The sequence below is a fragment of the Plodia interpunctella genome, chromosome 15 (assembly GCF_027563975.2).
Source record: "Plodia interpunctella isolate USDA-ARS_2022_Savannah chromosome 15, ilPloInte3.2, whole genome shotgun sequence".
NCBI lineage: Eukaryota > Metazoa > Arthropoda > Insecta > Lepidoptera > Pyralidae > Plodia > Plodia interpunctella.
This window is the reverse complement of record NC_071308.1, coordinates 7,210,599-7,235,827: the sequence shown is the minus strand read 5'-3', so window position 1 is coordinate 7,235,827 and position 25,229 is coordinate 7,210,599. Positions and strand designations below refer to the sequence as shown.

At 36.6% G+C, this 25,229-nt stretch overlaps 5 protein-coding genes across 8 annotated transcripts; 2 read left to right on the top strand and 3 right to left on the bottom strand.

Annotated features, from left to right (window-relative positions):
* Positions 1–627: 627 nt before the first annotated feature.
* Positions 628–11,387, bottom strand: LOC128676156 (uncharacterized). Of its 3 annotated transcripts, none has more exons than XM_053756138.2 (13): positions 11,134–11,386; positions 10,889–11,052; positions 10,312–10,532; positions 8,913–9,056; positions 8,131–8,248; positions 7,485–7,587; positions 6,770–6,917; positions 6,066–6,177; positions 5,380–5,528; positions 5,002–5,173; positions 4,741–4,838; positions 3,697–3,846; positions 628–3,049 (listed from the first exon to the last, which is right to left on the bottom strand). In XM_053756138.2, exons 1-13 carry the CDS (start codon positions 11,207–11,209, stop codon positions 2,968–2,970), a joined length of 1,737 nt encoding a protein of 578 aa, XP_053612113.1. In that variant the 5' UTR covers positions 11,210–11,386; the 3' UTR covers positions 628–2,967. The 3 variants fall into 3 exon arrangements, with proteins under 3 accessions (XP_053612113.1, XP_053612114.1, XP_053612115.1); XM_053756139.2 differs by having other exon boundaries at positions 10,889–11,040; positions 11,134–11,385; XM_053756140.2 differs by lacking the exon at positions 628–3,049 and having other exon boundaries at positions 3,762–4,009; positions 11,134–11,387.
* Positions 11,388–11,564: 177 nt separating this feature from the next.
* Slc25A46a (Solute carrier family 25 member 46a) lies at positions 11,565–14,845 on the top strand. Its single transcript, XM_053756142.1, has 7 exons — positions 11,565–11,920; positions 12,524–12,621; positions 12,905–13,083; positions 13,170–13,226; positions 13,514–13,729; positions 13,896–14,106; positions 14,278–14,845. Exons 1-7 carry the CDS (start codon positions 11,749–11,751, stop codon positions 14,563–14,565), a joined length of 1,221 nt encoding a protein of 406 aa, XP_053612117.1. The 5' UTR covers positions 11,565–11,748; the 3' UTR covers positions 14,566–14,845.
* Positions 14,833–15,364, bottom strand: mRpL34 (mitochondrial ribosomal protein L34). Its single transcript, XM_053756148.1, has 2 exons — positions 15,192–15,364; positions 14,833–15,118 (listed from the first exon to the last, which is right to left on the bottom strand). The coding sequence occupies exons 1-2, from the start codon at positions 15,227–15,229 to the stop codon at positions 14,884–14,886; spliced, it is 273 nt and encodes a 90-aa protein (XP_053612123.1). The 5' UTR covers positions 15,230–15,364; the 3' UTR covers positions 14,833–14,883.
* A 68-nt stretch (positions 15,365–15,432) lies between these two features.
* On the top strand, positions 15,433–19,154 carry ear (ENL/AF9-related). 2 transcript variants are annotated; one of them, XM_053756130.1, is made up of 3 exons: positions 15,433–15,577; positions 15,718–15,908; positions 16,277–19,154. In XM_053756130.1, exons 2-3 carry the CDS (start codon positions 15,725–15,727, stop codon positions 18,292–18,294), a joined length of 2,202 nt encoding a protein of 733 aa, XP_053612105.1. In that variant the 5' UTR covers positions 15,433–15,577; positions 15,718–15,724; the 3' UTR covers positions 18,295–19,154. The 2 variants fall into 2 exon arrangements, with proteins under 2 accessions (XP_053612105.1, XP_053612106.1); XM_053756131.2 differs by having other exon boundaries at positions 15,459–15,613.
* A 1,616-nt stretch (positions 19,155–20,770) lies between these two features.
* On the bottom strand, positions 20,771–25,224 carry Smg5 (Smg5 nonsense mediated mRNA decay factor). The gene is made up of 4 exons (XM_053756129.2): positions 24,809–25,224; positions 22,478–24,680; positions 22,075–22,273; positions 20,771–21,692 (listed from the first exon to the last, which is right to left on the bottom strand). The coding sequence occupies exons 1-4, from the start codon at positions 24,880–24,882 to the stop codon at positions 21,247–21,249; spliced, it is 2,922 nt and encodes a 973-aa protein (XP_053612104.1). The 5' UTR covers positions 24,883–25,224; the 3' UTR covers positions 20,771–21,246.
* Between the last annotated feature and the right edge of the window lie 5 nt (positions 25,225–25,229).

Genomic DNA, 25,229 nt, shown 5'->3' with positions numbered 1-25,229 from the left:
GGATAGCACAATACTCACCCATATATCATTGGTAAAAAATATCGAATACCTATTTGTCAGATCAAATATGTATTTAATTTGAGAAATGTCTATTATACTTACAAATCTTTCGTGTGTGAGAAGTGAGCGTATCGCGCGTCACACTTATGTTGGTGTAACTGGGACAGGTTGAATAGCCGCTAAATGACGACCCAGATTAAGGACTGGCTAGTACTGCGTAGTACAAAAAGTTCTAGAATTTCCCATATAAATGTATGTACTTAATACATTTCAAAAGTGTAAAGAAATTGCCAGATTGAATGGATATGAACTTTCTACTACAATAACAGAAGAAATAATTTGAAATATCTTTGGTCGCACTTGTTTTGTGCAATATGTGCAATTTACATATATCAACAATACAATAGGTACCATTCATTTCGTTCATTCATTCAAATACGGTATTCAACATATTGACTAATCGGAAACATTGGACAAATATGTATAACCTAAGTTGCTAATGTTTTGTTAAATGCGTAAAAAAGCACACTTTAAGCTAAAGTATGTTTTGACACTTTCGCATTTTACAATATTTGACACTGACAGTTTGTATGCTTTAACTTTTTTATTAATGAAGGATCATGTCAATATGTTTAAAACTATACTTTTTAAGATTTAAAATTTTACATTAAACATCTTTACATAATATCATGTATTTCGTGCGTACAACCCTGAAATGACAGACTATAAATATCCTATTCTTTTATTTCTGCCTAAGTTAAACAATTTCCTCTGGTTGTAAACAAAATATGATTAAATGCAATATATGAATATAATTCTGATATCGTTATTTCATATCCTAAGATCTTAAAACACGAACAATCTTAGTTCTTAATTAGACAAAAATAGATTACAGAGTACCGTGGGTTTGTCTATCTACAAATTCTATTACAGTTAATCTTGAGCCCCAAACATTACGTGTTTTGTCCAACAAATTAGTTCGTACCAAAATATTTGATGTTTTAATTATAATATAAATTGCCCACTACCGATAAAGTAATTCATCTCATATTTTATAATCCTAGTAATTCATCTCATATTTTATAATTATAATAGAAGCAAAAATAAAAGGCTAAGTTTTAAATTTAAATTTAGATTTCCGTTTCGATACGCCATTGAGTTTAGTTCGTGTAACATTAAGATACAAAACGGCTGAGAAAGTAACCGGGATAACGCTCAAAAGAGAGAGACAAAACATCAGACATTCCAGAACTCAGCTCTCTCATCTAAATATATCATGATTTCAGCTAGAACTACTTATCACGAAATTACAATAGATCACCAAAAATACTATTTCGAGTCATACATTTCATTAAAATTAGATAAATATTTAAGTTATTGATAATATTGTAATGCTAATACTATAATGTTAACATGAACATGTTGTGAGTTTATGACAATATTGTATAGATACTGGGTATTGAATAAAATGTAGAGACACAGATCTTACATTTGAAAAAGCACTGAAAGTTATTCCAATATATCAGAATTAACAAGTACAAATCAATTGGCAGTAACCAGGCTTTATCATATTTAGACTAAATTTAAAGGGAACAAATACTTTAAAACAAGTTTGTCATATCTACCTATCTACGTATAAATTCATACATACTTTTGAGTTAAATTCATTTATTTGAGACTTGCATAAATAACTATAAATAAAATTATATATTATGTTTTTTCATAATAATAAATGAAGCTTTTTTTTTCTAATTTAACCTGCAAAGTTCTAACAATCAAGATCAAATATTTTTTACATATGTATAATATTATTATCATCTAAGTTCATGTGAATCAAAGACCCGAATACAGACATAATATGAGGGTGAAGTTACTATTTAACCTTCAAAATATTTTTGATTAAAAAAATGGTTGATGCCAGTCCCGAATAAATGAGTACATCACTTCTTCCTTGTATTCAGTTCCGCTTTGGCATCATTAAACCTAAAATGTATAGCTACAAACATCGATTTGTTTGTATTATCTATTTTGACAACTTACCTCGAACTCGATATTAAAACCCCACTTTCGTCGTAAATTATTATTACAACATAATAATAATCAATCTTTTAAATGTCTACTTCATAATATTATTAGTATCACTAATTTGTATTTTTATACAACACCTACAAAACTTACAATAAAAATATTTAATTTAAATAAACCCATATTTGAATTTAGTAGGCGTAAAAATATATCAGAAAAACACAACAAAATAGTCTTTGGTATAAAAGAAACTCAAAAGAGCAACAATATAAAAACAAAAACACATTAAATGTGCCATAAAAATAGAATGTGCAGTTATTGTGATGTAAATATATTTCAAATTTGCAAAAAAAAAAAACAAACAAAACACATCTAATGTGCAAAAAAAATGCAATGTGCTTTAAAGAAATAATATATAAACACATTAATCGGAATGCATAAGTACAAAAAGAGAGAAAACATATTACTAACCAACCAACATGAAAATATACAATATATTATATTAATATCTATCTTAACACTGGTGACATCCCTATTCTTGCTCTTAAAAAGTATTACGCAGGATTCTTTACACAATTCGTGCAAGAGGAACGGCATAGCGGCATATATCTATGTAGTACACGAAGATTTAAAATTTAATTATTTTTCATGCAAAATCTCATCAGTCTCGATTTGTTTCTTATTGAAGGCGCACAGATTATGAAATAGACATAAAGAAACGGGGTTTATTTCGTTTTCAGAAAGGGGCAAACCATGGTGCAACCGCTTCCCCATTCCGTCTGCCTCAGCCTCGCGTATCATCACACAACGAATTGTTAGAGAAATGGTTTTTGCTTCGTGGTAGAAATACACCCTTTAAAAATAATATTCAAATCTTAAAAGCATCGTGCTCTACATGAAGGTTACCCCTCCCCCTCCCTCCCCCTAACGCAGGTGGGGTGCTCACTCCTCTTCCGATTCCGTATCCGAGTCGTGAATTGTGTTGAACCAGTTCTCCCAATTTGAGGGCGGGCCCATAGTGGTCCTGTTCGAAATAATAATATCAAAATGTAGATTACTCTTGTGAAGTAGATATAATATTTTATTGCCTCTATTGAAGCAACTTTAACAGCTAAATAGCTGAGCAACATTTATTTTTTACTATATTCACATGACATTCAATGGATTTGTAATTCCCAATTAGACAAAGACAGAAAAATATGACCCATATTAACATCACAACCGACCGATCCACTAGACTCTTACGGTCGAATAGGGTATTTATGTCATCGAGTCAAATCGAATATTTTTTGCCATGTGTCAAAAACAAACTCTTCTCCCCTCCCGCCAGCTAAATATGCCTTTGGAAAAATTACACAGATACAGTATCATTGCGAATGCATTGTCAAAGCCGGCGGCCCTTTCGTCTTAAGCATGATCGCAAATTTTTAAACGAAAAAAGTTCGATCGGTATTTGCTGAAACTTTTTTGAAGGTGATTTTTCTGTAAATGCAGAAACAGTCGAATATTCAGAAAAAAAAAATGTGAAAACCGACGAATTGAACTTGGATTGCGTGAGAATCGGGCCTCAGATCGCACCCTTAGATCGAATGGTGGTCTACGGTACGGTACGGTACAGTACGGTATGGTACGGTACGGTATGGTATGGTAAGGTATGGTATAGTAGTGTACCTCTGCTTGGTGACGGGCTGCGGCAGCGTGGCGGTGGCGGGCGGCGCGGGCACGAGGAGCGGCGCGCGGCGCTGCAGCGTCTGCGTGTGGCGCTGCTGAGGCCCCGCCCGCCCCCAGCTGCCCTCCGCGCCCGCACCCGCGCCCGCCCATCTGCACACCGCAACGACCGCGATTATACTACTCCGACCACGATACGTGTGGTGTACACACCAAATATATGTGGCGACTGGTTGCCCGCTCCGGCTTTGCTCGGATACAATCATTATAAAAAGAATTGCTTCCGTTACTCCGGAAAGTTTCGTATCCTTTATTCCTATGGAATTAATACAAAATATAACCCGCGGAAATGATAGTATTATTTATGTAAGTATATTTATACATAAATAATACTCATCGCTGTCATTAAACTTGATAATACGAAGGAAACGTGTTAGGACTATAAAACAAATAATATAAAACAAAGTCGCTTCCTGCTGTCTGTCCTTATGTATGCTATCGTTAAAACTACGGAACAGATTTATATATGAGGACGTATGTGTGTATGTTTGTTACTCTAACACGCAAAATCGAGTGGACGGATTGTTATGAAATTTTGTACACGGGTCGAAAATAAGACCTGGAATAACACATAACGTATAGGACGTTATGCCAAAATTCTCACTAGAGTAAAGCCCCGATGCACGGCTAGTAATATTATATCACTATTACATACACACAAATTTTCACATTTATAAATATAATAAATAAATATATTAGGACAAATCACACAGATTGAGCTAGCCCCAAAGTTCGAGACTTGTTATGTGTTAGTGTTATGGGATACTAACTCAACGATACTATATTTTATAACAAATAAATATATATACACCCAAGACTCGGGCCAATCAGAAAAATATCATTTTCCATCATGACCCGACCGGGGATCGAACCCGGAACCTCTCGGTTCAGAGGCAAGCAATTTACCACTGCGCCACTGAGGTAGTTTTATAATATTAGTAGGATATATAGGTGTAGATCGAAACCCGAGCGAAGCCGGGCCGGTACCTGGAGCCGCTGGCCGCCTTGCAGTTCTCGCACTCGTGCCGGTAGTCGTCCGCCTCCTCGCCCGCCGTCGGCTGCGCGTAGCTGCACTCGCACGACGGCTGCGGTCACATGTTCCTTTGTAGTGGTTATCAATGGAGAATGTGGTGGAAGAAACATATTTTTTTTGTTCCCAAAAAATTGTGATCAAATTTATGTGATGAAGATTTATAAAGAGATAAAATAAAACACGATCCATTTTTTAAAATTAATAAGAACACTGACCTTGTCGACAGTGAGCGGCAGCGTGGAGTGCGGCGCAGAGGGCGGGGCGGGGGCGGGGGCGGGGGCGGGGGCGGGCGCCTGGGCCAGGGCCGGGGCCGGGGCCGGGGCCAGGCCCGCCTCGCCGCCCGGAGCCCGCTCCAAGCGCGGACGACCGCATGACCAACTCACCGCACTACGGATAACATAAACTATTGCACCAGTCATACATAGCAGTACATAGTAGTCTTTGACCTCTAGCTAAGAGAGACATCGGGACTAAGTAAATCCTGATAGCTCTCCTAGACGAATCACACGCGGAGAGGCTAAAAACGAAATACCACAATAGGAGACAGTAACAAACGATCACAAAAGAAATTAATAATGAACTTAAACTCTCACTTGTCGTCAAGACTGGGCTTGGGGTCCGGATGATCACTGCGATCGCTGCGATCACTGCGATCGCTGCGGTCGAAGCGGTCGGCCGCGGCGAGGTTCAGGTTGCGAGGCATGCTGCGGCCCGTGTCATGCCGCGCCTCCGCTCCGCCGGGCTGAAATACATTGTCAATATCATTTATATCACATTGCTATTAAAGAGATTTAATCTCTATAACTGTCTGTTGTGACAACTAAAAAGATATAAAAAAATGTGACAATTGATTGTTATTATCTTGATGGTGCATTGGTGTAATGGTTTTATAAGTTTTATAAGTTTAAAAGAAATAAGTTATGTTCTATCTCCACACCCTGGGCACTTTTATTAGTTATTCTACAATTGCAGTGTGGTTGTATGTATTAGTGGATACATACAATTTGTATTTAATGAAAATCTTTTTATTTTAGTGAAAAGTCTAGAATTTTTAGCTGGGTTGCGGCAATTGTAGATGGCGTCGAAGCCACGTCTTCTACCTAACCGGGTCAGAAAGAAAGAAATAATCATTTACTTACGAAACTGCACCGTGTTTAGCCGTTGAAATACAGTACACAAATACATTGATTGTTGACAAATTATGGTGTTAAACTTAGCTGAAAATTATATGTAACATGTATAGCAAACAATATAAAAAAGTTTGAATGTGTAAACGCACCTTATGGAACGATCGTCGTATCTCGGCGTGTAACGCTCGCTCGCCGCGGGAGAACATGGAGCCTTCCAGCAAGCTGGTCTCCGCGGTCGAGATGCGGGGAATAGTGCGGTGTCTGGAATCCAACACGTCACTTTACAACTCTTCCGAAAGCTGAATTTTATTTATACAGCGTGTTTGTTTAAAATAATTTTATTGTATAACTAGCAGCCCGCCCCGGCTTCGCTCGTGTAAAACCAGAATACAAAAATTGTCTATGTCACTTCCGAAGGTTTCGTCTATCTCTGTGCCAAATTTCATGAAAAACGGCCCAGTCCTTTTTGAGTTTATTCATTACAAACAAAGAAAAACAAAACTATTATACAAATATTTTCTCTTTATAATATTAGTATGAAACTATGAATATAAAAACACAAAGACACAAGAAACAGAAAAAGCATTTGATAATTCGAAGGAAATGAGAGCGTCCTAGTTACCACAATAAGCTAGTCCACACATATGCAACAAATAATATAAGCTAATAAAAGGAATCCTATCAATATTACAAATGCGAAAGTGTGTGAGGATGTTTGATAGTATTTCGCGCAAAATCTACTGGACGGATTGTTCTGAAATTTGGTACACGGGCATAATATAACCTGGAATAACACATAGGGTAGATTATATCGCATGTCAGCCTGTATAGCTGCAACACAAGCATGACTCACAGCGAGGTGTGGACGGTGGGAGTGTAGAAGCCGGGCACGTTGCGCGGGCGCTCGTGCTCATGCTCGCGCTGCAGCACGCTCAGCAGCCCGCGGTTGCTGATGGCCCCCAGCGACCCAGTCAGCCGCACTGCGCTGGACCACCCCACCACTGCAGCCGACGTACGGACAGACGTATAGTATTCCGTAACTAAGTATTTACAGAACTGAGCCCATCAGAAAACCACGAATAAAAAAACACCCTTATAAAACTATAATATTTTTTAATAAAATCCATTATCTAGTGTGGCATAATCTGTATGGTTTATTTTATTTTATTTTTATTTTATTTTTTTCAATCATTCATCCGTTTGAGAGCTGCGCTACGATAGGTATCTTAAATAAACACGTCAAACTGGACCCCTATGTGACAACAATAGAATAGGTAAAATTTCGTTATACAGCGTGCAGTTCTGCAATATTTTTTCATGACGCATGAAGACTAATAGTACATTGTATAATGTATCAATATCGTAAATCGAAAATCTTGAAATATTAAATCTAATTTTAGGGCGAAAAAATCAAAGTCACTTATTCAGAAATGAAACTTTCACAAGGACTTTTTCATGGAATTTTACATTATACAAATGTTATTTCTGAAAAAGCTACAAACTACTACATTATATTGAAATATATTGTCAAACTTTACGGGTATAAGACGTGAGAAATGGATAGTTACCATTTTGCGGCAGCGGGTGGTGCGGGACGAGGGGGGCCCCGTCCCTGGCGTCGGGCGCGGGTTGCAGCAGCGGCGCGTTGTAACACGTTTGCGTGTTCGCCATCTGGTACATATTACCCTCTTTATATACTAGCTGTTGTCTGCAGTTCCGCTTGTGGTAGCCTATGCTGCCTTCATTCATATGGAAAAAAGACGCGTTTCAAGAAATTTCAGATGGCTCTTTTTTCCGTAAGTCAGTATGCTTTAGTTTCATCTGTCCCGATGTTTGTTTGAATCAAATCTTGTTAATATTCACCTACTTCCAATCTTGGTTGAAATTTTCCACGTCGTTTCTATGACAATGCATAACATAACCAGGATAAGCTAACGTGGAAGGAACTTGTCAACGAGTTAATGCACGGACATTTTGTCACGCATTGAACACACCGAGATCTTTATGACGACAATAAAAGCTTGTGGCAACATTGATATTTTGAAATAATATTGAGATGAAAAAAATCCGGAATCGTAATTATTATTAAGTTAAAAGCATGTGTCACATGTATTACATATCCATTTGAAAGTTGACATTATTGTAAAATACTTGTATACTTGTGACATGGGTGTTTTCAGTATTAGAGAGCAGAGTTCGCAGAGAAGCTATTACCTGTTGCTGCGGTCGGGGCAGGTTGCCGTAGTGGTCGCACGGCGCGCCGTCGTCGCCGCGCGCCAGCGCGTCCACCGTCGCCGGGTACGACCGGTGGTACGCTGGCTCTGACGTCAGTCTGATACATATACAATACAGTTAATCTAGTCTTATGTTGCTACATACGAAGCACGAGATAACCTAACGCCTAAAGATTTAAAAATTTATACATACGTTATCCGAGCTCATTAGAGTTCCGAGATCATGGTTTTATTCAATAAAAAGTTATACCATACTAGCGGTCCGTCCCGGCTTAGCACGTGTATAAACATAATAAATGGCACACCTAAACCTTCCTCTGAAAACCGCATGAAAATCCATGCATCAGTTTTTGAGTTTATCGCGAATAGACAGACAGTCGCAGCAGTGGATTTTGTTTTATAATATGTAATGAGACAGTAACGAGCCAAGCTTGCTTTTAAATTGCAAAAATATTTTTCCAAATCTATGACTTTGACGTACGTTAACAAACCAAGTAACCGCGAAGAAGGAAAATACAAAAGCGGAAATGCCTCTAATATCTCCCCCCTCCCTTTCCTTCATATTGCATGGCAGTTAATGTAGCACCTACATAAGGAGCTGGCACGTGACGATATCTAGCATGCAAGTGAGCAAACTACTGGCATATATGTCCGCCTTTACTCGAAAATTAATTTCAAAATACAAAACGTCCGCTTAAAACAATTCTCACAACATGTGCTCCTATAAAATTTTATTACCAAATACACGTTTTTATTTCTCACCTCATAGTGTCGGGCCTCTGAGCAATAGCCTCGTCGTAAGGCGGCGGCGCCTCGCCGCGCGGCAGGTAGTTGCTGGGCGGCTTCCACGCGCCCAGCGCCGTCTCACACGTCCCGCCCATGTAGCCCATACTGCCGCTAATATACCTGAAACAAAATGTAGAGTTGTCTGTGTAAAAAGTGTTGCTATCTCTTTCGCTTTAAAGCGTAGTAAACAGTTCGTAGCGTTCGTCGCGAAGCGTGTCGTGACCAGTTTCATGGCAATTTGAGCGCAACATTTTTATAGTCAACGTTTATAGCCGATTTTGCAGTCTGCTTCCAGTGAGAGCAGCTGCAATATATATCGTAAAGTAGCATTGAACATGTTTTATAAAAATATATCTCATTTTATGTTGAAGTAATTGGGTAAAATTTTTATTAAATTAGCTTGCCATTAAACAAACATAATCTTTGTTTAATAATCAGTAATTTGATAAATTGCAATTTAAATAAACCATTCACAGATTTATACCAATTACAAATTCAAAGAAATTTCCTTAAAATAAAATTACGAATACATAGACAAATACAAATATGTATTAACACATGAACAGCACAAAAAATAAATCAACACACTTGTTGTCTAAAGTAATTACTATGCACTGTATAGACCAGCCCATGCGTCACTGTGTCGACCAAATCAAGGCTCTTGGCGCGTGTACTGCGATTATGGTGTGTTAATTGCCAAGTTAAAACCTGCTATTGTGTGGTACATAACAGCTAACATGTAACTGTTAATTTGATTTTGTTTGGATTTATAGTGGAATTTTTGACAGCAAATCTGTATTTGGAAAAATTTATATGAAACAAGGTGTACATTGTATTCATGACATGAATATATGTATAAAGGAAAAAAAAAACCAGAATGATTGTCTAGATTTTTTAAGGACTAATAGACAGGCAGCTTTTGCAGCTGATATCAGACAGTGTTGAATTTTCTATAGTAAATTTACTTTCATAAAGACAATGATATTATTTGATAACTTTATTTTAATTCAGTTTTTAAACAACAATGACACACTCCAAACCAATGTCTTTCCACTCCCTTAAATTTCCATGAGAAAAAAAAACTAATATCATGCAGTACTATGTTGTGATCAAAAGTAAGTATAAATATATTTTGTATAAAATTATAGAGACATGACATGAAAGTGTGGATAGTTTCACATCGCATCACATAATCTAAGTATTTAATGTTAATATAAAATTATGTTGGGGTAAGCAGAATGATTCTATGTAGTGCTTTACATCTAACTTATCAATTGTTTGGTATAACAATAAAACAGGTTTGAATGTAAGTGTTAACTTAACCATATATATGTTAGAACCAAAATCCACAGATAGTGGTTATTCAATTTCTTACCCAATGCTAGTAAGGCTCCTCTGGTCGTCAGCGTGCGGCGGGCGCCGCCTCTTCTGTTTCCTTACGCGATACACCACCAATGCTACTGTTAGGAGCACCACTCCTGCTGCCCCACCTGCAGCCACACGGACATTAGCTTCCGCCCCTTCTGCTGGCTTCACCACATCATCAAGGCAGATAAACTCGCAGCATGTATTGCCCACTCGGAAGGAACGGCAGTCCTGGAACAAAGTATGTCTCTAATGTTTGCCTAATATGGTGTACTCATACTTATGTTGTGTTCATACATGTAGTCATTCGCATATGCATCCAAGATACTTTTTTTCTAGAATACAGATGTAGAAGTCCATATTAGCCTGAAGCTGCTAGGAACTTTACTAAGTAAATTAAATAAGATCTTGAAAATTATATACTTAAACATTTAGTTACCAAACATTAGTTAAGTTAGCTGCAGCACACAGACACCCCAGGACAGAACGTCCTCGCGCCTAAGAACGAGGAGGGCCAAACTCAAGAAATGCGGGAACAGGCCAGAAGAAGATTAAACACATTTATTTAATATTTATTTATAAATAACCTGTGGAGGGGAACATAGCACTGCTTTGCAATATTTAGGAAGGCCGTTGTCACAAACACAAAGAGTGCAGGTGTCGGGCCCGGGAACGAAGTGGAGGCCGTGAGATATCACACGCCCACGGAGATCATTGCAATCTGCCTGCCCTGCGACACCTGAAATCATCACTACACTCAAAATTCTATACCACAAAACACCGAACACTTTAATGTCATAGGTCATAAACAAATTGTAATATTCATACTAACTATTTGAGTGTAAGCTCAATAAACACAACAGAACCCAAACGAACATATTCATTTTTGTACACAAATCAAATAACATATAAAAATTTAAGCTCCATTTTTAGGAGGCTATGTAGGAACGGTGTCCTATTTTATAATCGATATTGGCTCGCTGGTTCGTTGGCCGTGTAAAATGTTTTTGAACATGCGTCTTGGGTCTTGGTGATTGAGCTTCCCTTTTGCGAATTTTGTGATTGCGAGCGAATCGGTCTGAAATTTGACATTCCGTGACGTATTGTCAAATCGCGGTGGAAGAGACGTTGATGGATTGAAGAGCTAAGAGCGACAATAGAAACAAGAAACCCATTGAGGATCCCGCGGAGCGTGCGGTATGCAGTACAGACAGTATAAAACTTTCATGCTGGCAACCCAAGCTGTCAATATCTATCAGTTCAGTTCAACTGTCATGAAATGTTATCTCATCCATCCGTATTCCGTATAAAATTTTTATTTGTTGGACGGAACGGAATGTTATATTTTGCGATTATATTTTTTAATTGTTTGTAATTAGGAGAAAATGTTCTTATAAATTTATTTGTTTGTGAATTATATGCTAATATAGTACGGAGTTTTATTGAAATGGCTGGTTTTGGAGATTATTCTAGTTATAATAGGCCTTTTGGCTTAGATCCTAATAGAGAAACTAATGATATATACGATACTCGCTATCAACAGATATATGGGTATCACACGCCCGTCACTGAAGAGTACCAAGGACCTCCTCTGGTCATGGATGATGTTCCAGAAGAAGGTATCTGTATTTACTAAATAAGGACTACATTTTGGTAACCTATCTTTGCATGTTCTCCGTGGCGTTCTGCGCTGTAAGGCTGCGAAGTCCGTGGTCAGCGTAAAAAAATCGAATGCATCGTCGAAAATTGTTGGTCATAAATGTCATGCCAGATGCTTTTAGGCGACTTGAATAAAATCTGAGACCAGTGTTGTCAAGTGAGAAGTATGAACACGAGAGAAGTGTGTTCAGCACATTTGAAAAGAAAGAAAACGAAAATACCTCCTTGGGAATGCTATTGTTGCCTATTTGTTGCCCCGAATATGTGTCCCTTAGTGGCCTCATATGACTTCCACAGGAGGATATGGTGTGGTATTTTTGAGGTCCTCCTTCTTTGGTAACTCATATCCACAGACCATTTAGCCTAAATGGTCTGTGCCTGTTTCATTAATGCTGACACTTACATATGATTTGCCAAAATTCATAAAGTAGACTTGCAAAATGTTGAATTTGTCCTGCTTTCAGTATCTAAAATGAATGTGTCATATCCAATTTTGAGAATTGTTGTTGTCTTATTATATCATTTGTCTTAATTTCAATTAATTATTTCAATTATTGTTCTAGATAACAGCACCTATGTGACTACGGCTATTAGTGTTGCTAGTCTTATAACTGAGAACTTATTGAGTCATCCATTCATTGTATTACGTAGACAATGTCAGGTGAGAATAATTAAAAATCAGACTATTTTTTCTGACAGAAATTAACCTGTTGATTGGCACATTTGCAGCGGTTTCGTAAGGTAAACTTAAATATATAAAACATTTTTCAAACTTCTAACAAGACAGGAATCTACTTCAGTATGGATGTTATAGAGGTACGCTTCTCTTGGGAATTGCACCCACAACCTGAGTATTGATAGTGACTATGATGACTGGTGAACTATGATATATGATATTTTGGATTATAGACAAAAATTGCATTTGACAATATATTTTTTAACAGGTCCATAACAGTTTAAAAAACTACCATATAGTACCATACACACTCCTACCAGTGGTGGTGAGACTGCATAGAAGGCAAGATTTCACCACACTGTGGAAGGGTATTGGGTCCACTTGCATTGTGAAGGGCCTTAACTTGGCTGTGGAAGATGTGGTAGCTAAAGGGACAGGATGGCCTAAGTAAGATTTAATTAATTCATCACTTTTCTACACTGTTACACATTTGATTGAAAACAATGTTTTAACTTTCAAATTACAATTTTAAGGGAAATCGGCAAATGTGGATCTGTATTGCAGTTTCTTCAACATATGGCTTTAAAATGGTAAACATGTTTTATTTACTCTATTATTTATATATACATATATGTATATACACCAATGTGAATTTAAAATTTACAAATAGGGAACTACAGCTCTAAAAGTGCTACTTATTTCTATCATTGCCATCTAACTTATATAATTTTGATGTAACCTTGGATGTAACACTATAAATTTTTGTATAAACATATCTTTTTCATATCTGAGTATTACTAATAGTAACTTGCATACATGTAACCAATAAAGGAATCTTTTTACACCAACTGAAAAAAAAAACACTATTGTTTTCCAGTGTTAGTTTAGCCATTATAACACCATTCTACTCTGCAAGTCTAGTTGAAACTGTTCAAAGTGACATTGCCAGTGACAAACCTGCATTACTGGATGTGTTCCGAGAAGGCTTCGTCCGTATTCTGGAGTGGGGGTCTCCCAGTCGAGGCAGGATGTTGCCAATATGGGCTATTGTGCTACCTACAGCTGCTCTCGGAATTTCGAAGTATCTGGCCCAGTAAGTAAAGTCAACCAAATGCCATATTTTAAAATCTACTTGCAGTTGATTGGATAAGGTGTCAAAGTTGATACTAGAAGTGCAAAACTAGGATGTGAGTAAATACTTTTGCGAAAATTCAATCACTATTAAAAGCATTCCAGTATAAATTTTGTTTTTTTTTCAGCATATCGCTTAGAGGCATAACAGCAAAGATCCTACGATTCCAACAAAGGCACAAACATGAAATGAGTGACAGTTACAGCATAAACTATAGCAAAAGCTCACAGAACCCCCTTATTGAGGACATCAACTTGAAAGCTAATATATTCTCCTTTGTTACAATGGAAATACTATTTTATCCAGTTGAGACTATCATTCACAGACTTCACATACAGGTAATTCATGACTATCAATGCTTGATATTCCTGTTACTCAATATATGTTTTTATGTTAAGTAATGTGGCAGGCAGGATGATTTAGACAAGTTTCAGCGTGGTCAATATGATCTTTTTAAAATATTAATACTGTCTGCTATGTTAACCTATATTTTTTAAATTATTTTCCAGGGAACAAGAACAATTATAGACAATTTAGACACTGGAACATCAGTGACTCCCATCCTAACTGGATATGAAGGTTTCATGGACTGTTACAACACAACAGTGGCACGGGAAGGCATTGGTGGACTTTATAAAGGATTTGGAGCATTAGTGCTTCAACTTGCAGCTCATCTAGCAATCATAAAACTTACTTCATTGGTGGTTTCAGAAGTATCAAATCTGTTGAAGCCAGCCAAATCTCCAACCAATTCAGATGATTCTGTTCACTCACAACAAAAATATTTATTTAATTAATGTTTTATTGTAAGTGTAAAATGAAAATAAAATTTACAGTTTTACTTCAGTTAAAAATCATCTAAGACAATACTTTTTATTTTGCTAGTTAAGTAAAAGTAACATATGAATCTTTTCCTTATGAACAGCTAAAATCTCGCTAAAAATATTGTGTATTTGATATTTGTTTTTGTTACTTTTGTAGGAAACAGTGAGCTAGATTTTAAGATAAAAATATGTAGAAAGATATCTGGAAATATAAAAAAGTAAGCTTCAAATAAAAATTGGTTTTGTTGTATAATTTTATTTATTTTTCTAAAGCTAAAACATGATAAGGATTTAATGAGATAGAACAAATCTTCCTTTTAAAAGTCTTCTCATAATAGTTCTGCGTCCAGCGGGAGTAGACATCCTTGTTTTCCATCCATGTCGCCGCACCCTTCGGACTTCATTAGGCCGAGGAAAGTAGCAGCGTACTTTAGTTCTGATAGTAGTTAATATGGGATATTCTGATTTAACTAAAGCTGTGCTAGGTGGAATACTTGATATTGGTCCCATTGTTTGTTTAAATAATCTGCAATATTATTCAAGTAATATTACGAAACTAAAAAAATACAAGCAGTAAAAATATAGCAACTTAAACTCACTTTAAAGGTTGAAATAATGCCCTCAGAAGACCCGACATTTTAGCAGGTAAGTTAGATTTTAAACTGCGAAATGGATAAAATCTTTCTAGATATATAAAAACTCAAATTCGGTACAGTACAATAAGTGTAATGGTTATGGACGGTTTAGGTTATTTTGATTTTCACGAAATGACAACTAACTATTTACCCGTTCCAACAACGACAGCCGTGAATTTATTTATGGCAACATTGGTTATTTAATTTCAACAATATTGCAACATCGTTGATTGATGTCGATGAATTAATATGGCGGACCAAAATAACAAGGGCGCTAAAAGATTTATTTCGTTAATTTGTATTATTTTCAATTCTTAAATTGATTGTGTATTTGTGCGCAACTGTTAAGCGTAAGTTTTTTTAAACGCTAAATATATCGTTGTCATGTTAGTTTCCTTCTAATCTAGAATCATGACTATTTTCATCAGTATCGTGAATATACACTTCGTTTATTATCATTTTATAATGGTCATATTTTGTCGATTTTCAGACCGAAAATGACATCAATTAAAGTGAATTTTGAAATTGGGCATGTAGCTTCTTTGCGGTCCAAGAAGACGCCCGAAGGATTCACTCACGATTGGGAAGTTTTCGTGCGCGGGCAAGAAGGTGCCGATATAAGTCACTTTGTAGACAAAGTTGTATTCAATCTTCACAACACTTTTCACAAACCTAGAAGAGGTACGATTATCAGTTAAATATATTTCTTAACTTACTATTGTTCCTACGTAAAGCTGTAATTTTGACAACAAATATTTTACAAACTATTTTATAGATGTGTTCCATCTATAAAATAGCTTGTAAAATATCTGAGCCAAAGTTTATTAGAAATGCCAAAGTGTAATAATTTATAAGGAGATTCTTTTCGGTGGAGCCCTAACCACCCTTATATATTTGTATATACCGCCACTATCTTTTTATTATTATTTTTTTAATGAAATTTTTGTAAGTTAGTATTTTTTATTTAAAAAGATAATAAATATATAATTAAATTACTGAATATTGATTAAATTATCTTGTTTTTACTAAATGCTTTTTTTTAATTTCAGTTGTTAAGGAGCCACCATTCTCTCTCAAGGAATCTGGTTATGCTGGGTTTCTAATTCCCATTGATATTTACTTAAAAAATAAAGATGAACCTAAGAAAATACCATTTGTGTATGATTTAAATTTACACAATAGTGGACTTCTTAAAGACAGGTATGTGTTTCAAAACCCCAATGATGAGTTCAAGAAGAAACTGTTGAAGGGAGGCGGTATAACTGTCAGAAATGATGCTTACTACACTAATCCTGATCAGGAAAGTAGAAGTCGAGATTCCTTCAGTGATGACAAGCCACAAATGACCAGTAAACCCAAAATGTCATCAGAAAATGTCAAAAAACATAAGGTTAAGGAGCATAAAGAAGAAGTCCCTCATAAAACAAGTAGTTTTGAAACTTTGTTTGGACCACCTATTCAGAAACCTCCCAAAGTGTCGCCAGATCCTAAAAAGATAGAAAAAAATGTAGCTACTGTAGCTAAACCAGACAAAAAAGAAAGATCTAGTTCAGATAAAAAATCAAAACATGATCATAAAGAATCTAAATCAGAAAAAGTGAAAGCAAAAGAAGAAAAAGACAAACCTAAACAAGACAAAGTGAAAAGTCATAACAAAGAACAAGAACGAACTAAAGATAAACCCAATAAAAGGACAAGTGACAGGCCACCTTCACCAGAGCCAGCCAAGAAGAGATGTGTCAGTCCAGTGAGAAAACCACCCAGTCCTCCTCCACGGTCAAGTAGTGCTTCTAGCTTTAAAGAAGAATATAAACCTCCAAAGCATGATATCTCTGAACAAAAGAAACAAAAAACTGAAGACAAAGCACCGGAAATAAAGACAGATAAAGAATCAAAGGAAAAGAAGAAGAAAGAAAAGAAAAGTCATGATAGAGATAAAGAAAGGAAAGAAAAAAAGGAACATAAAAAAGACAGTCATAAATCAAAAGAATCTCCTAAAGAAATTGTGAAAGAAATAGCAAAGCCCAGGGAGATACCTAAAGAAATAGTGAAAGAATCCCCCCCAATAAAAGAAAAGCTATCAAAACCAGAGAAAAACAAGTTTTCTATAGAGAATCTTAGGAAAACTCCACCCCCCGAAAATGTTGAAAGATTGGAAAACCATAAATCAAAAGACAAAGGAGATTCAGAAAAACGACACAAACATAAGAAAAAAGATAAAAAGCGTGATGAGTCTAGAGAAAAGCACAAAGAATCTAGCAAAGAGAAAAAACATAGGCATGAAAAGAACAGAGAAATTGTCCCTGAGCCTGTTGAAATCATTGAACGTAGAGAAACTCCCGTTTCTAAAGAGAGATCTCTACCGGAACCAGCTTCTCCTATTTCTATTGACACAGCATCTCAGTGCAGTTCAAAGAGTGGCATTGCCAAGACATCACACATTGGGAATGAAGACGTGAACAGTAGTCACTCAGATTCAGAGAGCTCTATAATAGCTGAAGAAGAGGAGTTAAAAGTAAAAGTTGAGAATCCTTCACCAGAGCCACTGAAACATGAGCCTTCTCCTGAGATAGAACCTGAGCCGGAGCCCGAAGTTGAGCCAGAACCAGAACCGGTGGTAGAACCACCCCATAAAGAGAAATCAAGAAAGCACAAAGACAAATCTTCCAAGAGGGAAGAGAAACGACGTAAGAGAAAAGCTGCAGAAGAAGAAGAAGAGACTAGGAAATTAGTTAAAACAGAAAATTCAGCTCCTCTTAATGCTGACATGGAAAAAGGCGAGAGTAGTGGTTCTACATCAGTAGAGACTAAAGTCCAAGATAATGGGGTTTCAAGTAGCTTGGGTGAGGATGCTGAGCCTGGAGACCTATCTCCCGAGTACATGGGACAGCTCCGTGACCTTCAGAAGCGCATCATGACCATTAACAACAATGAAGATCTCGAAAGAGTGGTCAATTTGATAGCAGAAACTGGCAGGTATGAAGTTACTACACAGACATTTGACTTTGACTTGTGTCTTTTAGACCGCTCAACAGTGCAACAACTAATACAACTAGTTGGTTGCTAGCCGACATTTAATTTGGACTCTAGAACTTTGTACTAAACCTTGGTGTTCACAAAAGTGATAGTGCAAATTGGAGTGAATAGCTAATGAATGGAACGGAATCACAAAAAGTGCTGTTTGTATTGTGAGAATAAGGTGTGTAATCTAAAAACTTATCCTCGAGATATTCAAGTGTGTATAACAGCTAGAAATAATCTCATTAACACTATGTTATCTTATTATATTCACTCACATTACTCCATATTGAGTTTTAAGTGCAATACTGTATAGGTATTTAAAGCTATAAGACTGTTGAAAGATTGTTAAAACGTAATGTATATTTTGTACATTAATATATTGATTAATTATAATGTAAGTTAAAAGATTGAGAGTTTTTAAATAACTTCCTGTCTCAGAAAGGACTAAGGGAGGCTATGTTAATAATTGTATCATAGGCTAACATTAGGAGTAACATGGATTTTATTTTAGATGATGAGACACACACCAGGTATCATTTGTGCAGTGGCTGTAATTTTAAGATCATTTTATTTAAGTATTGCACATTTTAATTGTCTAGGTGTTTCTCATTTGTAATTGATTCGATGCAAATCGGCAATACATTTCTGCATATTATTAATTTTAAGTTAAATTAATGCCCAACATCACTTTAGATGGTATGAATTTCTTAAGCATTTTGTTTTAAAAAATAAGGGTGAATTTAAAAACTCCTGTAAAATTGTATAAATAATTAAATGTGCTCATAAATTATTGGCTATGGTTTGGATTTCCGATGTCTGTACCTATATTATTTGTTACATAACTTATTTTTTTTATTTAACTAGTGTTACTACACAATATGAAAATAAAACATATAGAGAGTGAAATTGATGTTTCCTTTTTGTTTGATAAACTTTGCTACGTTCATGTAACCTTCAAATACAGATCAGATATACTATTCCTAAATGTGCCCGCTTCTGCCCAGATTCACACGTTGGTAGACTTTTTTCAAATAAGTACTTAATAATGTAACAATTATGAAAGAAACAAAAAATCTTTTGAACGAGTAGGTAAAACGTTTATTTTTAACCCCCGACGCAAAAAGAGAGGTGTTATAAGTTTAGAGTTTACAAATTAAAAAATCCCCGACTTTCAATATTCTCTTCGCTGCAACTTTTGAACGGCTGAACCGATTTTCATGAAATCTAAGAACACTCGGGATAAAATTTTCTATGACACAAAAAAAAACAACGAAAATTGGTTCATCCGTTTGGGAGCTACGATGCCACAGACAGACACGTTAACAAATAAACTTGTACCTATACCTATCTCGTGTTGTCTGTAGCCCTCCTTACCACTTCTTATGGCGCTGTGGTCACTACACCCGTCCGCTATCTAAAGGTACTGGATTCGATTCCCAACGCTGGCTAATATTTGTATTTGTAATCGCAGATATTTTCAGTTTGCGATTCTTGGTGTGTTGTGCTTGTATGCGTTTCTGGGGACCATTGAGTGCTGTCCGTTTATTATTATTATTTCTCGTTAAGATTATGGCTAAAGGAAGAGAAATGAGTTTTCATATTATTTTTTGCGATAATTTTTATCTACACTACATATTTCTCTGTCTAATCGGCTATATGTTTTAGGCTTTGCTTTGTAAGTTGGGTAAAAGAACAAGCGAATTAAATTTTGCTAATATCGAATACATCGCAGTGAGTGACGTAAGCAAATTGAAGCGATAAGAAACTAGGCTCTGCTTCGGCACGTTTCATTCGTGTTTATCTCTAAAGAATGTTTGTGTAATGAGAATGAGGGCATTTTATAAATGCAATATGGTCACAAATTTATAATATTTTAGACAAGTACTTAGGTGGTTGTGTTACAATAAGTAATCAAAACAAGATTTTTTACAAAAAAATAATTTTAGCCCCTTTTTTTGTAGTGAGAGATCTTGTAGCATTCAACGCGTGACAATAAACCATGTCAGTGTTGTAAAGCGTTGAGCAGTTCCCTCGTTGGGAGCCGATCCTGGATGCACCATCAGGATGACGATTACTTGAATTGTTGGAAGTTGCATCAGTTTCCATGAAAATGTATTTTTATGAATGTCTATCATAATTATGCATTGTCATGCAAGGTGCGAAATTTCAACTCTGTGTACAAGTGGAAGTAGATATACCTAGGTGAAATGAAATTAAAGTGCAAGTTTTGATTACAAACAAATACAGGTGAAACTAATTAAAAGCTTGAGAAAATGTAGATTTTAAAGGGCTGTTATATAACTTTTGTAAAATAATATCAAGTCGTTCATATTTTTTGCCTGTATGGTCAACGTAGGCATCTTGTTTCGTTTTTGCCCGGCCGCCGTGCGCCGATAACATTAACAACTGTATGAATCTCATTAAACTGTAGATTCTACTGTAGTAGTATATACTGTAGTAGTAAATACATAATATATGTATTTTATTCTAATGGCTAGCATTGATGAAATGATAATGCTAAATCATAGATCAACACGACTTTCATATAAAAAACTTTGTTATCGTTAAGAGAACATTTATTCATGAACAAAAATGATATTGTTGAATAACAAAATTCAAATATGACATCAAAGTATATAATTCAAGCCGAAATATTTGATTCGCGCGACGATATCCCCTTTATGATACGATGATTTTACAATGAAAGGTACCAATATGAATGGTGAAAAATATGATGATGAATGAAATATGAAATGGAACTACCTAAACGATTTAATGAGATGATGGATTAGTCAGAAACGAATAATTATGGGCTCATCTGAGCAACGCCATGGTATTGTTAATATACCCATACGTTATTTGACTCTCAGTTGGCAATTTGAGCTGGAATACAATCATAATCATTCTGACTGAGATGATTCAATCCGTTTTCGAAAGTGACGAGCTTCGCTGTCGATCCTTTCGCTGCAGTCGAGACCCCACCGTGACGAGAACGAGTTCATCTTTTCTTGCCATTCTTATGGATCGTTTGGCGCCATTTCGTGTAGAAATCTCCGATGTGTTCGATGGAGATGCCGGCCGACTGCGCCGCCCCGGTCAGGCTGAACTCTTTGTACTGTTCCTCCTCGGACCCGGGTTGGTTGCCGACGAGCAATATGAGCAAGGGGGCCGACTTGCCGGGCAACGAACTGTCGGGGTCGCCGTTGCCGCCTTGGCTGTGTTTCTCGTCGGCGGTGAAGTGGTTGCAGAACTCGAGGATTTGTATGAAGTTGTGGACGTGCGGGGGCGCCTTCCTGGGATACTTGAGCAGCGGCAGCGCGCGCGCCTCGGCGGGGCGCTGCGCGCGCAGACAACGCGCGCCCGCGCGCAGCTGCGCCTCCAGCCAGCGGATGGCGTCGCGCGCGCTGCTCTGCTCGCGCTTCAGCGAGTCTAGCTCTTGAAGCACTGCAAGCAAGCAAGCAAACAAACAAACAATCACGACATGTACAGTACACAACCGATACTTTCACCACCACTCTGCCGGTCAAATAAAACATTCAATCAATTAGTCAAAGTATGAATGTACTCATTTTTGACACTTAAAGCACCTATATATAGTTTATTAAGTAAATGTTCACAACAAAACATTAAATAAATACAAATAAATAGATAAATAAAAATAATTTATTAATCATTTTCATGTTTAGTTAAAACCAAATTGATCAAAAAAGAGATACGATATCTGACGCCATCATATTCTTGTTCACTACTTTTATTTATATTCAACAGGCACAACGAATTCGCCATAAAAATAAATAGTAGCATCACCAGAATACCCCAGACTTACCAATAGAAGGTATGAGAAGAGTAAAGTTGCGCGCGCGCAGCAGCTGTTTGACTCTGCGCAGGTGCTTGTTGAGGGCGGCGGAGTCCAGCACGAGGAGGGCGGGCGCGGACACCCGCCCCACGCGCTCCAGCTCGCGCACCTGCGACACCAGCCACAGCCGACCCAGCCGACGAAGTAACCCGCCTTCGCCGGCCTCCGCCTTCAAAAATATAAACAGATATGTAACTTTTTTCTTTAATTAGTACGGATTTTGGGCAAATGGAAATTTTACAAGGGAATACAAAAACAAATCATGTACATCTAATGAGGCTCAAACCAAACCAAATATGGAACATGTAGGGAAAACAAAAATTACAACAAGTGGAACTTCAGTTTTAACTTTGATTAGTTTAAAAATACTTACATGTTGTTTCTTGGAATTGTGCCATTCTCTGCTTCTTTTATGGTTCACTTTAGTGCTAAGCTTTGGCGGCTGACTCTTTTTGAAATAAAATATTTTCATAGATCTGTTGAAGCGAATCCGGGGAACGATTTTTGCTATTTGATTGCCAAAATCAATGAAGTTCAAAATTCTTATAATGTTTTCTTCATATACTGATGGTTTATATCTGTCCAGTATTTGCCATTCAGCTGCATCTTTATCGAATTTACAAATGTTGGTGCCACGCAAATTTACATCCTCAGGTAGTGGTATTGTTTTGTATTCCAACATTAAATTTTTGGCGACTTGATTTGCATATTTTAGAATTTTGCAGTCAGCACCATAGGTTTCAAACTTGGCATTAAAATGGTGTGAGAAAATATTGAGCAAATCAACTACACATTGGAATAATGACTCTCCACTGTCTCCACAGGATAAAATCAATTCCTTTTCTGTGAGTATCCAGTCTTGTAATAACTTGATGCTAGGTAGAACATTGTTTCCAAGTAAAAACTTTTGTATTTCATCCAAATTTATATCATTATCTTTGTTTTCAATGTGTTCATTATCTTTGTTTGTAGTTGGTCCAGTTCCATTGATTTCTGGAGCTTGTTTGTTGTTAGATGATTCAACATCACCATTAACTTTTGCATTAGTTGTTTCTGTATCAGAACCATCTCCAATAGAGTCCTCACTGTGAGAGTCGTGATCTTCAGAATGATAGCTAGACTGGGATGAATCATCATCCGAAGTGATCTCATCTGAGTCGACCTCACTGCTCTCAGTATCTGCATCACTCATGTCCGAGCTCTCTGATGATGCTGCTCGTCTACGGCGACGTCTCTTTGAAGGAATTTTTTTAGTATTATTTTTAACATCACCATTTTGAATTTTCTCAGTGTCACCATCGGCATTGTTATCTTTTGTCACATCTTCAAGTTCTTTTGTAACTCCATTTTGAATAGGTGAAACTGGTTTTTCCTGTAAATTAGCTTTATCATCAGGTGCCTCTACATCTGATTCTTGTGGTTGTAGAGACCTGGAGCAATATTTGCTTGCTGGATTCTTGAGGCCAAATGATTGAATCTGCTTCAATAGCTGTTGCAAAAGCTGTGATAGTAAGGCTAAAGTAAACGCCTTACAGGCAAAAGCTTTCACCTCATCTGTTTCCATCATTTTAGACATTGTAAACAAGCAAATTTGCACAATTTTATGCACAAGATTGCCATTCAAATAAGAAGGGTTCATGTTCTCTTCCTCCAAAGCTTGGTTATATTCATCATAGTTTTCATTAATATCAGGCAATGGAGATTTTTCAAATTCCATAGCAATTTTAAGTTCCTGTGCTAAAGAACTGCACCTCTGGGGAATATTGGTATCATTTTTACTGAGATACCAAATCTCTATTAAAGAAAGGAAATTGGCAACTGTATTTTGTATATGTTCAGTCTGAGTCATAGATTCAGAAGTGCTTACAGTTTCACAAAATTGTATGTTCTTTTCAAATATTTTAGTCAAGTTTCCCAGAGCACCTTCAAAAGGATTGGAGCAACTGAGACAGTGGATATAATAGCAAACAGAATCTAAATTGTAGTTTTTGTCCAAATATAAGTTACCAAGTTGGTTGTATGGCATTCCTGATGACATGTCAAGGTGAGCAGCTTGAAGATAGTAACGAGCTGCAATAGATGAATCATATGTATGGAATATTTCTGCTTGATAGCGGCACAAATCTCCCAGGTAAATCAAACATGAATGTAAAGCGGATCTTCCAAATTGTATCTCTTCTTCCTCTGGGGAATCTTTAGATTCCTCACTTTCTTCGTCTTTGTTCAAGGAAGCATAATCCAATTCATTGAAACTGATCTTCAATTCTGATTGTATCATAGTTATAAAATGGTGAAAGTGACCTACTCCACAAACAATATGACTGAACAAGTAACTGTCACATTCAGTATCACTCTCCTTCAACTTTCTGGCAGCTCCCACCACTTCATAATATACTTTTCTCCAGAGGAGCTCAAGTGATTTCTTTCCATAATTTAAGGGGTCTAAAAACATTAACTTTTCGCAGTTGTCCCTTAGTTTTTGGCGTTGAACCTCTAAATGGGTGGCAAAAAGATCAGCGACCGTTCGACTTGCAGCTGTTGTCTCGCTTATTCGTCTTGCTACATCTGTTACATACCTGAAAATGTAATCAACGTATATAATTTTATCTTTGATTACAAAATTTACTTATTAGTACAAATTTGGATAAATTGTTATTGATGATTATTATTATTTATATATTGATTACTAATAGGAAAACCTCACCGATAAAGCTTTTTGGCACGTTCACTGCGTTCCGCAACTTTAGCCTCCAGTGTTTCGTTACATCCGTTCTTCATTTTCAAGTCATTTTATTAGCTCGTCAAGATATTGATACCGAAAATAGATTTCTTTTCTTTCCAAAAATATCTATATTTTCAATCATTTCTCCAATTCACATTATTTTTAATAAGAATTTTCTGGCGATTTTCTGAGCCTTATGACAAGTATTGCATGACGTTATTTTTCTATTGATATATTACTGACATTGACACAATAAAAAGCGCCCATTTACATTGTCATCCTGTACATGTGGTATGCACAATAGATGCAGGTGGAAGCCTTGTGGGAGCTGAGAGTCCTGCAACAACAGTCACGCTTCTGCACAGATAAATAAAAATATTTTCTGTATGAATCATGGGTGTCG